We start from the raw sequence: 14,942 nt of genomic DNA, 5'->3' as shown, positions 1-14,942 counted from the left end.
CACTGAATGGCTCGCCAGTAGGATAATTTGTATATGCCAAATGCGTGAAGGTACGTGCGTGCGGGACCGAGTCGTAAAGTAATACTGCTGGCGGTCATCCTCGGGCCCTCTACCCCAGACTCAGCCTATCTTTGGCGTCTATCCCTCTGGGACGCCGCTCCCTTGCTGGCGGTGGGTTGGCTACAGCCTCCTTCTTCTGCGCTGTTATCATGAGCTCTAGACTCTGCTTTCTCTCCTCTATGCGTTTCTTCATGATCCATTCTTCCTTCGACCGCCTTTCTCGCTCTGCCAGCTTGATCCTTTGGTCGCGTGGTGGTTCCCAGCGACTCTTGAGTATCCGCCTGACGGCTTCGGGACTGATATGGAACTTGCTGGCGAGAACTGGCGTCGAGAACGACTCCGGGTCATACTGATGCAGCGCACGGAGGCCATCCATGGCTTCGCGCGAGAGCTTGCGCGCAGGGGCCCAGCCCTCGGGGTACAACTCCTTTATCTTCGCACGGTGCTTCGAGACCTCTTCAGGCGTCTTAGTGTTAGGATTTGCTCTGCGCCTTACAGGGCGAGGAATCTCTTCGGTGGAGTCGAGAGCGTGAGCCTGCTGCGGTTCTGAGGCATTCTGGTCCTGCACGAGCGAGATGGGCGAGGGGTAGGCTGTAGAGACCCAATCACGGCGCTTGGGTCCTGCAGACGAGTAGTAGCGTTTGATGGATCTTGCTACACATGTCTCAGGGTGAGCAATTGCTGAGAATGCGCCAGTGAGGCCGAAAAGAGAGCGGAGCATGAGGTCAAGCTGGAGCGCGCGGTGCGTACTGGTTCGGTGACGCTTGACAAGGGACAAGGGTGATTGTGTGCAAGAAAGGGACTGCAGTTGCGAGCAATTTGCGCGACGATCGTTTACCGTGACGCGAGGAACGAAAGTCCCATTTGGGCATTGCAGCCGATTCAACTCCGCCATGTGCTATCCCGTGATGGAAACAACCAGCCTCTCAGTCGCGTTCACATTCACATTATTCTTTGTTCTTCAGTTACCCTTTGCTTTTATCTTTCTGCGTCGTCTTTTCTCTCTTCACTGGATCTTGGATTGAAACATACCCATGGCGGACGTTACGGATCCTCAAATTGCTGAAGGTGCGTGAGTCTCTCGCTTAGATGCCCGGCGCGGCGGGAGGTTTACCTTTCAACATCGTGCACTCTGTACTGATTTGTCCTAGCCTACCAGGATGTTCGTTCCGACAAATCCGAGACTAACTGGGTTTTGATCGACTATGAGGTCAGGGACTTCACGTCTTAGTTCAGATTCCTCATCACCATCCATCCTTTCGCCGTACAGTCGGACCGTTCAGACAAGCTCAAGGTCGCCGCGACGGGCTCGGGCGGACTTACGGAGCTGCGCGAGCACCTCGACGATTCCAAGGCATCCTATGCATACGTTCGCATTACGTATTCCAACGACAAGGAATCACAGCGCGAGAAGTTCATCCTGGTCACTTGGATTGGTTCCGGTTGCAAAGTGATGCGGAAAGCCAAAGTCAGTCCCCTCTTTTACTCTTTGGTTATTCTACATCCCCCATGCGCGTGTTTTCTCCTTTTGTCTTGTCGCTTTCTCTTTGCACCACCTCGTCAGTTGCGAAAGTCACGGAGCCGGGATGTCGCACCTTCCAGCGTCCGTGTCGCTGCGCCACCTCCACGCACCCGTCTCGATCATGTACTGAAATAAATCTCCAGATTTCCGTCCATGCGGCTGATGTCAAGACCGTCCTGCGTGTGTATTCGATTGAAGTTCCGGCCAGGGAGAAAGACGATCTCAAGGAAGACCCCATCATCATCAGGCTGCGCAAGGTCAGTCCCTGCCACACACAGCTTTGCTTAAAGGTTTTTGCCGCCCAAAGCTGAATTGTTCTCGCAGGCTGGCGGTGCAAGCTACGACGGCGTGTAGGCCACAAGCATCGTGTCAAATTATGCCCGAGTTGTACCCCTGGCACAATATTTTGACATCTGTTGCAGCGAGCCTCACCGTGCCTACTAATAACTCAGAGCGAACTTTATTTGAATTTATCCAAACAGCATGCCTATTTGATGACTATAGCTGAGTACAATATACGGCTCCACTTTTGAGTGCTCAAGGAATGCGACACAACACGTCCCAGAGGTCCCCATTCGTGCCATAACAGCTTTGGAGCGCGGCTATTAACATATCAGGATGAGCTAGGCAGCTCGATCTGTCTTGGCCAGATGGTCTGCCTTGGCCAGATGGTCTGCCTTAATCTTGTCCAAGACGGCTGGCAGGTTCTCCAGATTCTCTCCATCAAGTCTCATGGCCCACCAGTCTTTCATATGGGTAGCTGTCACCTTGCTGTAAAACCCCTGCGCGTCCGTGTTTCCCTGATCGAACGGTCGTTAGCCTCACGGCGAGCTCGCCATGTATGAAAAACCCCACCTCAAGCACGGCCCAGTCGAGTCGGAGACAACCCTGGCCGACGTAATGGAATGTTCGCAACGTGTGGACAGTATGTTCTTGGAATCTGACGCACCTTTTCCTCCACGATTTTGTGCAGCTCGCGGTACAGCTCCCTGCCCACCCCAAGCCTCCGCGCCTTGGTTCTAACGACGAGATCCTCGAGCTGAACGAGAGTGAGTTTCATGTTGTGTGAGATAATCTGCGAGCATATTGGAAAGTATCGATGTTCACGCACGAATAGTCCGGGCTCGCCGGTCCAAGTGGAATAGTTGAAGAAATATAGGGCCATGCCTAGTGACTTGTCAAGTCTTTCATCTATCGATGCATTGTCGACTTCTTGTTTTGTGCCTTGGAAGGCGAGCAAGACATGAGCGTATGGGTGGTCCCCGAAAATGTTCCGTTGGATCTATCCAAGCGCTATGTCAGAGATTGAGAATATGGCATTGCATGCAATATCCTACCTTTTCTTCGGTATTTTTGACCGCACCCCCAGCTTCTGGATACATTTGTTCCTCATATTCGGCCTGGCCAAAGATGCAGCTTAATGACACTGATAAGATGCGAGATGTCAGGTTACTTGCAAGTTCTACAATGAGTCGCAAGATGATCTTCTGTGAAACGGTCGGCGATCTTATCAGTGCTGATAAGATATCATGTGCGCGGTTCATCTTACCGCCTCGTCAGGCTGTGCATGACGAATGTACAGTGAATCAGTCGACATGGTGGTTGGTAGGTAAGTCGCTAGAAAGCTTAAAACGGCTATTTATGTGGATGCCGCGGCCCCATTTTACGATGACAGTCTGACTCGATTATAAGCCCGAATGGCGTGAAAACTGGGAACTGTGTGAATCTATGCTACTAGCGCGGAAACTGGAAACTGGAAGCTGGATTGAAGTTTGGTTAATATAAGCGCTCAGGTGCCGAACTCGGCACGGTTATGGGCTTGTGTGTACATGTGTTTATCCTAAACCTTATATCCATACTTTTCGTCCACCAATACACAACAAGTCCCCAAGGCCGTCCACCCCAGCAAACACCTCACAATGGATCCCGCAAAATTGGCCAAGCTGCAGGCACAGGCTGCGGCTAACAGAATTGGTAAGTTCGTGCTCCCGTGTTTAGATCTGTCTCCGATGTCGTCGTGCGTCTCGTCTGGGCGATATACCTGAGATGCTGATGTTTGCGTACAAGCAATCACTTGGGATGTTTAGCTGACGCGACTTTGCAGGTGGAAAGGGCACTCCTCGCCGAAAGATCGTGCGGAAGCCCAAGGCCGCGGGTGGCGGTGACGACAAGAAGCTTCAGGCGGCGCTCAAGAAGTTGAACGTTCAGCCGATCGCTGGTGTGGAGGAGGTCAACATGTTCAGGGAGGACGGGAACGTGCTGCACTTCAGTGCACCAAAAGGTCAGCATCATTATTCCTGCTTCTAGATCGTAGGAGGTAGGACAGAGATCATTGCCTTCTTTGCGAGTTATCGCTCCGCGTTCTCGGTGCCTTACTCGCTTGTGCAAACGATCATTGTCTTACAAATTAATTAACACTTTCGTCACTGTACAGTTCATGCTGCCGTCTCTGCGAACACCTATGCCATCTTCGGCAACGGTCAGCTCAAAGAGCTTACCGAGCTCGTGCCCGGCATCCTTAACCAGCTTGGCCCCGACTCCCTCGCTTCTCTCCGCAAGCTCGCCGAGTCCTACCAGGCCATCCAGCAGGGCCAACAGGCACGGCAAGCAGCTGGTGCTGAAGATGACGACGATGACGTTCCCGATCTCGTGGAGAACTTCGATGTCGAGGCTGAGGAGCCGCCGGCCGCTGAGACCACGGAGGAGAAGGCTGAGGAGCAGGAGAAGATCGATGAGCTCAACTAAGCTGCGATTCGTCGTGGTCATGACGTGCGTGCTTGATGATTGCACAGCACTTTTGAGCACACGCTTATAATGATTCGTTAGGATCAAACGGGAAAGTGTGTATAGTTGTGATCAGCTCTGCATATGTATGTTCTTCAAAAATCACCCTGTTTATCTGATGTATGGGGTACCACCGCCCATATTTGCATTGCTAGCACGCGCATCATGTCATTTGTGTTCTTATTTCTGTCTGCACTCAAACACTGAGCATTGAGCTTTCCATTGTTCACTAGCCCTGCGTTGAGTGAAATCACACTTCTAGGTAGCCACGAGGTGTGTATGATATCAGAATTGGTCCAAGGCAGCTGTTTCCATCACCAATCAAGCTTCGAGGCTGGTCGTTGTACTGCCATGCGGTTTGCTCCAGTTTACCCCGAGCCAACGACTTCAGCCACGTGTTTCGCACGTGTTCCGTGCTCAGATATCAGATATGCAGGTAGTGCCACATCCTTGTAAATGTGACACGATATTTAGTGGCCACCGATCCTCTCCTCACGTAATGATCTTTAAAGTTCGGAAATAACAAAACGCATGCTGAAGCGATGCAGGACACACGGCCGCCAGCTCGTTTTATGGGTTGAACCTGTCTCCTGCTCATAGCACACATGGAGATGCTCGCACCGCTACGGCGTTCATAGTTTCTCACTGGGCACCCAAATCTGGACCTTGACGGAAATGCGTGGAAAAAGACGATGGCCATGCATCTTACTTGGCCACAACCTCACTGTATAGTGCGATCTACCGGGCCTTGCGACGACAAGCCGGAATTTATATTTCAGGTGAGGCTCTGTACTAGTTGGCTGTGTACCGAGAGGCCGTTGGAGATGTTTTCGGGGGTCTATCCAATCTGTGCGGAAATCTCCATGCCCATATATCAGCAGTCTTGCAGCGTTGTTGAGCGGGCAGAGGTAGGCATGCGGTAATATTATGGCTGCGGTCGGAGATGATTCGTCTCAACGCCAAAGCCGCTCAGAAGTCATCACAGGTTCGGTGCCACGATGGAGAACCGATCAACTCACAAGTGCGCCAAAACCCGTTGCGGGTGCTATTGCAAGGTAACGAACAGAGTACCAAAAATTGACAAGAGCATTCAATTTTAGACTCGAAAGCACCACTGGAAGAAAGGGACTTTGAAAGATGGCAATAAGCTGAGATTCCAACGGCGGCACTCGAAGTATTGACTAGTTATGGGCGGTATCCACAAGACCGGAAGCATCCATGGCGACTAGCGCTACATTTCAAAAGCTGTTGCCGTTTCCAAGTACCACGGGAAACTTGAAGTTTGCGAGAAACCAAAGGTTCCGTGAGTTTCGGAGGCGACTCTTGCCACGATTGCTTCCAAGTACTGTACTACAATGTTTTTGAAACTCACCTAGACGCAGCGTAAAGCCAACTCGTCCTACTGACCGTTAGCGAGTCTTCTACAGACAGAGCAAAGGCGTTAGTGTCTTGTTTGATCGTTATTGTTCCACTGGGAAACCAAGGCTGAGGCGATGCTAAGGCAGGTATTAATACATTTGTTAGTACCGTTCTACTTGGTTTTGTGCCCAAGCCAACTTGAAGTAACCCGACCTGTTGCAATATCACCAAGGCTATTATAGGTACATTATCCGGTAACGAGGGCGCGAGTTTTTATCAGATAGCCGCACAGAGCTTGTCTTATTTCTGCCAACTTCTCATTAGGAATCATACAATGGCATAATTGTCAAGAGGGCTGACAGTATGTGCGCCTTATCGGGCACCCCTCGGAGAAAATGGGACAGTGATCTTAAAAAATATGAGCTATGACTAAATCAAAATAACTTCCTATACTCCCTTTATTGTTTTGGCAATCGGAAACAGGTACCCGAGAACTTCGCCGACTCGAGAAGACCGTATTATCCATTACCTTTCCAACAGATATTGATACCAGGGCTTCTCAATGAAGATCTTACAAGAAATCGCGAATATAGGTTCCTTAAAACTCCTCGGTAAGACTTAAACAGTTCAACTTTATCCTTGCATCTACATCCTCATCATTAGCGTGCATGATCAGTGACATCATACAGCGGCATCGCCATCCTATGACTCTTGGTACCATTATTTGCCGCTGAGATTATACACGTAACTTGAAGCCAGATCCGATAATCCCAGGGCATGAGTCATTCATATTACATATGGGAGCATACTAGGTGGCGGCGATTGCTCCCAAATTACAGTATATGGCATGGGCGTTAACAGTTTGGACCTAGCTAGCGCTCAGGTCATTTCCGTCTGCGTGAATGTTGGTCCTGAGCGCCTATCTTATCCGTGTCTGCGGCAACTGACGCGCGCCTATCTCAGGATAACACCTTATGTTACCCCGTTAACTAATTACTGGCTAATTATAATATGCTATTGTGGTGTCCTTCTAATGTCAGCGTTTTACACTAAAAACTGCTCGGCTACACTTAAAGGACACATACATGGAATTATGAACTGAGGCATTAACTTGTCTCACAGTGTGAACTTTGCTGGGATTACGCTTGAGCGCTTGAAACCAAAGTTTTGGCTGGAATCTCCTACATGGTCATGGCAGCCTGGGACAAAATGCCGCTCATAAAACAGCATGCAACAACGGGAACGGGGGAGATAATTTACGCACGAATAGCCCCAGAGCCCGACGATCACGCCAGTTGATGACGTTGAAAACTCTCAACTGGTCTAAAAGTCCACTACTTAGTCGCACTTGTTTAAATGCCGAAAAAATGAACATGAAGCCGGATGCCGGTTTGACCATCATTTATAGTACCATTCAAGGAACGTGACCGGATCAACACATAGTCTTGTTGGTTTCAAGTTCCAAAGTTCGGCCCTGGATTATCCATTCTCCGGACACACGCACAGAGACAGCCATCAACTGATTGAACTATCCGATGTTGCCCTCCTGCAGAAGCCCAGTCAAGCCCAACCTAGACGACTCGAACGGTGGCAAATCGAGCCAAGATAGCAAACGACTGTGCATTGCAAAGCTTTGCAGACACTGCAGACAAAGTGCGATTTCCCTGCTACAAAAAGTAGTTGAAAAGAGCGCGGAGCGATGAAAGCCTTTTCCAGTCAGCTTTTGTTGTAAGAAAAGTCACGGAAAACACTGGGGGCATTAGTCAATGTTTCCAGGGAAAACATGTCAAAAGCATTCAAAATGTTTTGCTCAAAAGGCCAAATTTGGAAGGTGATCTGTCCATTAGGAAGGAGGCCATCAGAAACATTTTGAGTTTTTATTACAGAAACATGGGCAATTGCCCCCATAAAATTTAAGATGGCCCGCTCCTAACCATGACAGGGGCTCTTCGAACAGCGCCAAACGACCTGCTCGAGATACTGGCCAACGTCCGCCCCATGACGCTCACAATCCAGCACCAATGCTACAACGCCGCTGTTCGCCTGGCGGCACTACCGATGAGACATCCACTGGCCCCCCTGTACAGACGCGCAGCTGCACACTTGGTCAAACACCACCAAACGGCCCTACATACCCTCGCTCATCGATGCGGGGTCAGTCCAACGGAAATAGAAGACCTCCATTACACCGCCCCTTTAGGCCCCTTTCGTGCGCCCGGGGCCTATACCGACTACAATTGCGGGATCAAAGAGAGACGCGGTAACGCAGCACGGTGCGAGAAAGCCAGGCACAGCGGTATACTCCGACGGATCAGGATACGGTGGACGCATAGGAGCGGCAGCGGTTCTGGTACGGGGCGACGGGACCAAGCGGGCATTAAGATATCACCTGGGCACCGACCTCAGACATACGGTCTTCGAGGCGGAGCTGACGGGAATGGTGCTGGCTTTAGAACTCGTCAGGACGGAACCGACCCCACCGCGAGAAGTAACCGTGTACGTCGACAACCAGGCGGCGATAACGGCGGTGAGGACCCCATCCAACAAACGACCGGGACACTACTTGGTCGGGCCGATTCACAGGATAGCGAAGGAGATGGGAAGGAGGGGACCGAGAGGGTGGGGAAGGGGACCGAGGGTGAGAATCGCATGGGTGGCGGGCCATGAAGGAGTGGAGGGTAACGAGTGGGCGGACGCGGAGGCAAAAAGGGCAGCTAAGGGACCGGGAGATAGCAGCCCGAGGGAGGAGCTACCGAGCGAACTCAAAGGAGGACTCAAGGACAGCATATCAGCGCTCAAAGCGACTCACAAAAGCGGAATCAAAGCAAGATGGGGACGGCAGTGGGAAGGATCCCAACGAGCACACAGGCTACGAACTCTGAAACTAAAGGCAGGCTCCAATTTCTTCATGAAACTTACGTCTGATCTACCGAAGCGTCAGATATCCATATTAACGCAACTCTACACGAGACACATCCCCCTGAACGCATATCTGCTACGGATGAAGAAACGGGAGAACGCAACATGCGACCACTGCAGCGATCATGCTGACGAAACTATACACCACTTCTTATTCGACTGCCCAGCTTGGTCGCGGGCACGACATGCGCTACTACAAGCAGTGGGAAGAAATGCAGAGTCACTACCGTACCTGCTGACGAAGAAACGGGCGATACAACCACTAATGCGATACATAAACGAAACCGGACGGTTCAAGGCCACCTACGGAGATATATGTAGGAAGGTCTACTCGGAGGCGTAACTCGTTACACTAAGGGCTTGGGGAGAAGGGGAGCAGGACGAGGAGGAGATGGTTAGGGAAAAGACGAAGGGAAGCAGAGACGAGAAGAAACTGACGGGACGGCATGCGAGGATCGCACTTCGATCCTTGCCCTTAGTGCTCTCACCCCGGGGGGGTGGCGAGTAAGTGTTGACGGACATCTCATTACATAGACCACGATACGATACAGCAAGTGTTGCTTACGAGTAGATAATGTCCGTCATGGGGCCACCGCCCTGCTGGACAATAATATGAGCTACTAACTAACTAACTAAATTTAAGATTTCGCTTCGGGCGGAGAATGTATATCAACATGTCCAAATTGAGAAGATCATTGCCAAATTCGGTAAGCTGTACTTTTACAAGCGCAAAATTTGCACAAATGTTGACTGACAAAATACCTTTTCATGTGTCAAAAGGGGACACAAAACTCGGCGATAAATGCTTTCACCTTGCCACCCGTTTTTGTCGGGTTTGTTGCAGATAATATTGCTGTGTACCTGCAGTGAAAGCGGTTCGACATGAAGGTCCTGCACAGCCCACAAGTAGTCTCGGGGCCGGACACGGGGACGTGGGAACAGTCATGACAACTCCCATCGAACTCAGCAACTTCGCCAACCCAGTCAACGCTGGTCATCTTTTCGGAGCCGTACCGCTTAGAACTGATAATAAGGAATGAGCTTTCCAGTCCACGACCTGAAGCAGATTTGATACCAGGGGTAAAGACCTACAGGACAAGGAACCATGTCGGTCAACGAGATCAGAGCATTAGCCCAAGCCCACCTCCAGGAGATCGAGAAGGAGAAAGCCGCCGAGGCACAGCAGCAAGCAAAGACCGAACAAGACCTTCAAAAGTATGCAAAGATCAGGACTAAGGACAGACCGAGGTCAGGGAGGACGGAAGAGGCTGCCGCTGCTTCAGGGGTCGAAACGTTTGAGGAGGTCGTGGAAGGGAAGGGACCAAAGCTTCGAAGTGCTGGAGGTATGTCCATGTTGCCAAACCTTAGATGTCCTTTGGTCCGCGAACCCTAGACTCATGCCTCTTTTCGTCTGCGATAGATATCCTAGATCGCCTACGTTGGGATCCGTCCATAGATCTCACCAACTACACCGTCAGCTATTTGGAGCGTTTTGAAGGCATCAAGGAGATACCCGCGTCATCATGGATCCGAGAGTCAACAGACGAAGACTTTATTCCCATGCACCGGATACGAAACATCAAGCGCACGCAGGCGGACGGACAACAAGAACTGGTTTGGGACAGAGACAGTAAGATTGATTTGATATTTGGTAGCGGGGGAAAAGTGAAGGAAAATGGTCCACAGTAAATACTACTTGCAACCATTGAAATACTACCAGACTCAATAAACAAACAAACCCCTGAAAAACTTGGTTATATGACACATTGGATATGTAACAAATAGTTGGGGTAGATATGTGTAAATAAGCTTAAAGAAGTGATCCATTGCACCTAGGACATTCTGCGGTCTTTCACTGTGGTCCTTGGACGAAGAGTCCTGATCGATCAGCGGTACTTCGAGGGGTGCGGCGGAGGGGGAGACCTTCAAAGAGTATGCTAGTGTTACAACTAGAAGTGAACGCGCGCATAGGTATAAAGTTCACCTCTGAGATCGATCCGTGCCTAAGCTTGAACGGTTACTAGATTGGGGTCGTTAGGTGGGGTATACTCAGGATCTGCAAGGTTGACTCACGTAGAGGGTTGACTGGTACTAGTATAGAGCCCCAACGGAAGGGACGGATAGGCGTTTGACATCTGGACGTGCCCGTTCATGTGTCCGTTCGGCGTTTGATTCGCGATACCCTGTGGCTGATAACCTTGTTGTAGGGCAAGTGGGTGAAGATAGTGCGCGTTGGATTGCGGGATTGCATTGTTGTGCCCTGGAACGCCATGGCCAGGCTCCTGTATTTGTTGCGAGAGAAAGGCAGGGTTCCGGGCCGGTTCCTGTACTCGGTGAGGATGAGGAACCTGGTGCGACGCGTATCCAAGCTGAGTGGGTGGACCATGGTGTTGCCCTTCGGTCTGCGGCCGCGCGTAACCGGTAGAGTCTATATGGCCTGTTGGGTATACGTTTCCGCGAGATTTCGTGCTTTGATTGGGATGGGCAGAGTGGTTCTGACCGTTCACACTTCCCAGTGGTGGTGCATGATGACTTGGCACGAGCAACGCACTGTATTGCGCGCTAGATTGGACGGATTGGACGTTGCGTTGCTGGTTGGCTCGGACATGACTGACTTCATGGTTAGAGGAGTTAGATACTTGAGAAAAGTTGCTCACCTTCTAAGAGGACGACGGAGGATGTCAAAATCGCGATAGGAAGCTAACAGTTTCTTGGTATGGTTCACCGATGGTTAACTCACCTTGTAGCAACAGCCGATTCCGGCTCTTGCTTGCCTTTGCTGACCCACCTATAGAGTTTTGATCAGGTGTTGAAGGTTTGGTTTAATTCGTATTACCTTCTAGATGGACCTTGCCTGTGTGACAAGTTCTCAGTGACCGTATGAATCTGCGAATCGCATGTCTGAGTGTCCATAGATCAGATCGGCTGTTGTTAATGTGAGTTCAACGGAGGATGTCCTCAAGGGCTTGGATACTAGGCCAGTCCAAGTAGTGGCCGATGAAGTAATGTGAGTGGCGGCAACATTGTAAAGCTTTAAGCTTTATCAATATTGCATGTTCCCAAGAAAAGCAAGAGGATAGTACTGGATAGTTTCTAATGCGGTGGGTGTGATGAGTGGTTGAGACTGCTGTAGACACTGGACCACAGCATATTGCAGTAGATTGCATAGTATACACATGCTGGATCAGCCCATGCTAGGAGGATTAACAATGCATACTTTGTAATCTGTCAAGCCCTCGGCCCTCGGAACGTTCGATCCGGGCCTTCCACTCTCCGCGCCAATTTATATAACTACTTACTCGCAGTCCACACCTTCATATGGTCGCGAGGACATGGCTGATACCCTGCGGGCATGTCTTGGACTGTCATCTCGCATTCCAATTCAATGTCTCACACCATTCTCCGTAGAACGCTTGCTATTTCCTAACAGACCACGTACTCATCCGGAAGCCTTGACCGCTACACCCCTTCAAGCGTCAAGGAGGAACCGTCTTACGAGTAGTCTCCGGCGCGCGTGGAAGGTCTTCGAACAGCCCTTGCCTTGGCCCATTATTCCATAGGGTAGGGGGATTTGAAACGGAGAGGATCTTTCCCCACGTTTGACCCTCAACGGATGAGGCGCCCAAGGAGCCCGAATTTAGACAAGCTGTAAACACCCATTCCATCAGAAGGATAGCCTCCGCCAGTATTAGTAACTTATATGACCCTTCACTCAAAGCTACTACCCCTGTCTCGAATGGATTGCGGAGCGCTTTCATGGAAGTTTTCCAAGTTCCCTGGCTATGCAGTACGTGAAAGGTCCGTTCCACTGGTCCATTCTTTTCGAATCTAAGTTTATACAGCAAGTAGAGGCGGTAAGCCGTTTGGACCGCGGTTAATATTGCGGTTCGATGAAGGCGCTCGTGTTGTATACTTAATCCGCGTATAAAGTCCTCTTGAAGTATGCATGCACATCGAGCGCACCTCGGAGTCAACCAAGAATGAATATTTCTGCCACGAAAACCGTCAACATGTTTGTCAAACTCGTCCCAACCACAAGCAGGCAGAGCAATCGTTACTGTCAATCGGCTCAGTCAGTTATTCGTGATTTATAGTATCATTCTTGCTGACGATAGCTTTCATATAGCATTGAGCCCACTCATACTGCTATTGCTGCTGGGAATGGCAACGTTGCACGAGCTGAACCACAGCATGATGTCTGGTGCGTTTCCTTGTTGCAATAAGAGATGAGGGAACTAACTACTCTGATAGCGCTAGCTGGACTGGGCATATACACCCGGAAGGCAAACGCTATCATGCTATGAACTGGCGTGATTTTCGTGTGGTTACAGAAGACAATATTCATGACTCGGAAGTGTCGCTTCGCCTCACCACGGCTATTCAGTGGATAGATGAGGTGGCTATTCAATCCACCTCTTTCAATCCTGGTTTTGTCGAGCTTTTCATCGAGCTCTGTGATTCTGACAAGGAGCTTGTCTGTCGCTATTACTTTGTCGACCATGCGGCTAAGACCCAATTCTGGCTGGATTCCGTCTCCACTGAGGAGCTGGGCTTAGATGCTGCAGTTTCGTCCTCGCATCATCGTCAGTGCCATCCTATGCAGCCTTATCTAGCTAATTGTATGCTTCAGGCCACCAGCTAGAACATTTGTACTGGATTCATGTTGATTTCTTTTGCGTACATTTGGCGCCAGAACTCTCGCCTGTCATTCAAGACGAACTCATAAATGTGTTGATACATGCACAAGGAGGTAAGAATGATAGAGCTGTTCAAGATGGGGGTGGTGCTAAACGCCTGATAGATCATATGACTTCTAGCACGTCAACATTTCCTTATTCGTCTGATAAATGTGAAGGTTTTGTCAAGCTCCTGAGTCATAGAGGTTCGCTTCTTCACAAGCCCATGTAATGCCACATTCATTGAAGGGTTGTCTGGCGATTAGGACATGCATTGGACCCGTACACGCTCTGCGTCGTAGGTAAGCATCATCGCAAGAGTCCTTATTCCCTTGCTGACACACAGGTTAGCACGTTTATGGGGCGTTGTGGGTGTGTAGTGTAGTACTACTGGTTGTCTGTCAATGACGCTGAAGCAACATCACAGCCCAACACCGGTTCACCACTTACTATGGCGAATGTAACCCTCAGCTAGACAGATTCCAGATCATGCAGCCCTATGCATTGGAACGCTCTACTTGGGCTATAGGCCTTTGTAATCGCATGTTATGGAATATGCCTAGACTTTACGAACAACGCCTGGATGATGTCTTTGCCAACGACCAAGTATACGTTCACCTATGGCATGATTTCATGACGCTCTGTACGGAGGACTGGAGGACCAGTTTGGCTTGGGTACGTAGTGATTGCTACGAACTTTTGGTTGTCCTGACTGTTCATTCCAGACCTTCCCGACTTTAATGTGAGCTTAAGCACTTCTTAACTTGGGATTTTGCTCACCAGTTTCTCCCAGCTCGAGCTCCTTACTCCTCATTGCGGATGGTTGCGCGCTAATGACTTTGCCCGGAGTTCTGACAAGCTATATGTCTGTCATATCATGCGTTACCCTTATATGCACCCACCAAAATCTTGCAAAGGGCACTGCATCCACTGCGGTGAGTCACAATATGCCTGATTACTCCTGAATTCAACATAAGACAATACGCAGGCAAGGTTCCTCAAAGATGCGCAGTCTCCTACCTCAGGCATGCTCCCCCTTGCTATCGTTTACGGTCTGCCAAAAGCACTCTCAATTTGGAGCATCATATGTTTTGGAGGCCAGATCCTGTTCATGCTTTATCGCTATCTTGGTGTAGGTGTCGCCTCCGGCATCCTGTTCTCTCTACTTTCATTGGTCATTGGCATCACTCGTGTGATCGCCGGTATTGGCTTCACTTGTAGGTGGCATTTGCCCTCGCTTTCATACATCTTCCGGAGAACCGGTCTCTTGGGACTGGCCTCTCCGGAAGAGCGTCAACCTCTTGACGAAAAACCCGAGACGCTGGTATAGCTAGTACTGTTGCCTACTGAAGGGAATCTCGTCGCCATAAAAAAGGCAGCTCATGTCATGATCACAACTTCAAATCTCTTTACCTATGTCAGCTTTCTCGTCTATTTATCCATGCCAGCTTTCTCCGCCAAAGTCCAGGCGTGCTTGAGGTACTATTTCGGCCAACTTATTCCTTTGTCTTCACTCTTGTACATATTGTCTGTATGTTTCGCTATAGGTAGATGTGTTAATTCGAAAGTCGATTCCTGTCGTAACCGAACCCACTTGGTCAGGAATGCATTCTGGACGGAAT

At 50.0% G+C, this 14,942-nt stretch overlaps 5 protein-coding genes across 5 annotated transcripts; 4 read left to right on the top strand and 1 right to left on the bottom strand.

Moving 5' to 3' along the window:
* Positions 1-301: 301 nt before the first annotated feature.
* Positions 302-505, bottom strand: CONPUDRAFT_43169 (uncharacterized protein; the record flags this gene model as incomplete). Its single annotated transcript, XM_007772901.1, has 1 exon — positions 302-505. A coding segment is annotated over one exon (204 nt), but the record flags the coding sequence as incomplete, so codon positions are not given.
* Positions 506-989: 484 nt separating this feature from the next.
* Positions 990-3,174, top strand: CONPUDRAFT_83818 (ADF-like domain-containing protein). The gene is made up of 11 exons (XM_007773247.1): positions 990-1,128; positions 1,212-1,270; positions 1,331-1,528; positions 1,726-1,839; positions 1,907-2,382; positions 2,438-2,470; positions 2,532-2,621; positions 2,694-2,864; positions 2,920-2,980; positions 3,038-3,069; positions 3,132-3,174. Exons 1-5 carry the CDS (start codon positions 1,095-1,097, stop codon positions 1,934-1,936), a joined length of 435 nt encoding a protein of 144 aa, XP_007771437.1. The 5' UTR covers positions 990-1,094; the 3' UTR covers positions 1,937-2,382; positions 2,438-2,470; positions 2,532-2,621; positions 2,694-2,864; positions 2,920-2,980; positions 3,038-3,069; positions 3,132-3,174.
* Positions 3,175-3,449: 275 nt separating this feature from the next.
* CONPUDRAFT_108264 (NAC-domain-containing protein) lies at positions 3,450-4,620 on the top strand. The gene is made up of 4 exons (XM_007773246.1): positions 3,450-3,556; positions 3,687-3,863; positions 3,911-3,949; positions 4,017-4,620. Exons 1-4 carry the CDS (start codon positions 3,502-3,504, stop codon positions 4,325-4,327), a joined length of 582 nt encoding a protein of 193 aa, XP_007771436.1. The 5' UTR covers positions 3,450-3,501; the 3' UTR covers positions 4,328-4,620.
* A 5,022-nt stretch (positions 4,621-9,642) lies between these two features.
* On the top strand, positions 9,643-10,481 carry CONPUDRAFT_167410 (uncharacterized protein). Its single transcript, XM_007773245.1, has 2 exons — positions 9,643-9,987; positions 10,065-10,481. The coding sequence occupies exons 1-2, from the start codon at positions 9,750-9,752 to the stop codon at positions 10,331-10,333; spliced, it is 507 nt and encodes a 168-aa protein (XP_007771435.1). The 5' UTR covers positions 9,643-9,749; the 3' UTR covers positions 10,334-10,481.
* A 1,894-nt stretch (positions 10,482-12,375) lies between these two features.
* On the top strand, positions 12,376-14,905 carry CONPUDRAFT_167409 (uncharacterized protein). The gene is made up of 12 exons (XM_007773244.1): positions 12,376-12,442; positions 12,494-12,716; positions 12,771-12,845; positions 12,896-13,227; positions 13,275-13,394; positions 13,446-13,526; positions 13,587-13,622; positions 13,672-13,692; positions 13,748-13,995; positions 14,046-14,062; positions 14,114-14,255; positions 14,309-14,905. The coding sequence occupies exons 2-12, from the start codon at positions 12,625-12,627 to the stop codon at positions 14,648-14,650; spliced, it is 1,506 nt and encodes a 501-aa protein (XP_007771434.1). The 5' UTR covers positions 12,376-12,442; positions 12,494-12,624; the 3' UTR covers positions 14,651-14,905.
* The last annotated feature ends 37 nt before the right edge of the window (positions 14,906-14,942 follow it).

The sequence above is a fragment of the Coniophora puteana genome (genome assembly GCF_000271625.1).
Source record: "Coniophora puteana RWD-64-598 SS2 unplaced genomic scaffold CONPUscaffold_10, whole genome shotgun sequence".
NCBI lineage: Eukaryota > Fungi > Basidiomycota > Agaricomycetes > Boletales > Coniophoraceae > Coniophora > Coniophora puteana.
The sequence above is the reverse complement of the archived record's forward strand: the minus strand, read 5'-3'. Positions and strand labels throughout refer to the sequence as shown.

What these genes read in the sequence shown, in the direction of transcription:
- CONPUDRAFT_108264 (XM_007773246.1), top strand. Translation starts at nt 3,502, where the DNA reads ATGGATCCCGCAAAATTGGCCAAGCTGCAGGCACAGGCTGCGGCTAAC. An exon ending in GGCTGCGGCTAACAGAATTG is followed by an intron (nt 3,557 to 3,686) that starts GTAAGTTCGTGC and finishes GCGACTTTGCAG; the next exon opens with GTGGAAAGGGCACTCCTCGC. An exon ending in GTTATCGCTCCGCGTTCTCG is followed by an intron (nt 3,950 to 4,016) that starts GTGCCTTACTCG and finishes GTCACTGTACAG; the next exon opens with TTCATGCTGCCGTCTCTGCG.
- CONPUDRAFT_83818 (XM_007773247.1), top strand. Translation starts at nt 1,095, where the DNA reads ATGGCGGACGTTACGGATCCTCAAATTGCTGAAG. An exon ending in GGGTTTTGATCGACTATGAG is followed by an intron (nt 1,271 to 1,330) that starts GTCAGGGACTTC and finishes TTCGCCGTACAG; the next exon opens with TCGGACCGTTCAGACAAGCT. An exon ending in AAGTGATGCGGAAAGCCAAA is followed by an intron (nt 1,529 to 1,725) that starts GTCAGTCCCCTC and finishes ATAAATCTCCAG; the next exon opens with ATTTCCGTCCATGCGGCTGA.
- CONPUDRAFT_167410 (XM_007773245.1), top strand. Translation starts at nt 9,750, where the DNA reads ATGTCGGTCAACGAGATCAGAGCATTAGCCCAAGCCCACCTCCAGGAG. An exon ending in AAAGCTTCGAAGTGCTGGAG is followed by an intron (nt 9,988 to 10,064) that starts GTATGTCCATGT and finishes CGTCTGCGATAG; the next exon opens with ATATCCTAGATCGCCTACGT.
- CONPUDRAFT_167409 (XM_007773244.1), top strand. Translation starts at nt 12,625, where the DNA reads ATGAATATTTCTGCCACGAAAACCGTCAACATGTTTGTCAAACTCGTC. An exon ending in GAACCACAGCATGATGTCTG is followed by an intron (nt 12,846 to 12,895) that starts GTGCGTTTCCTT and finishes CTACTCTGATAG; the next exon opens with CGCTAGCTGGACTGGGCATA. An exon ending in ACGTTTATGGGGCGTTGTGG is followed by an intron (nt 13,693 to 13,747) that starts GTGTGTAGTGTA and finishes GCAACATCACAG; the next exon opens with CCCAACACCGGTTCACCACT.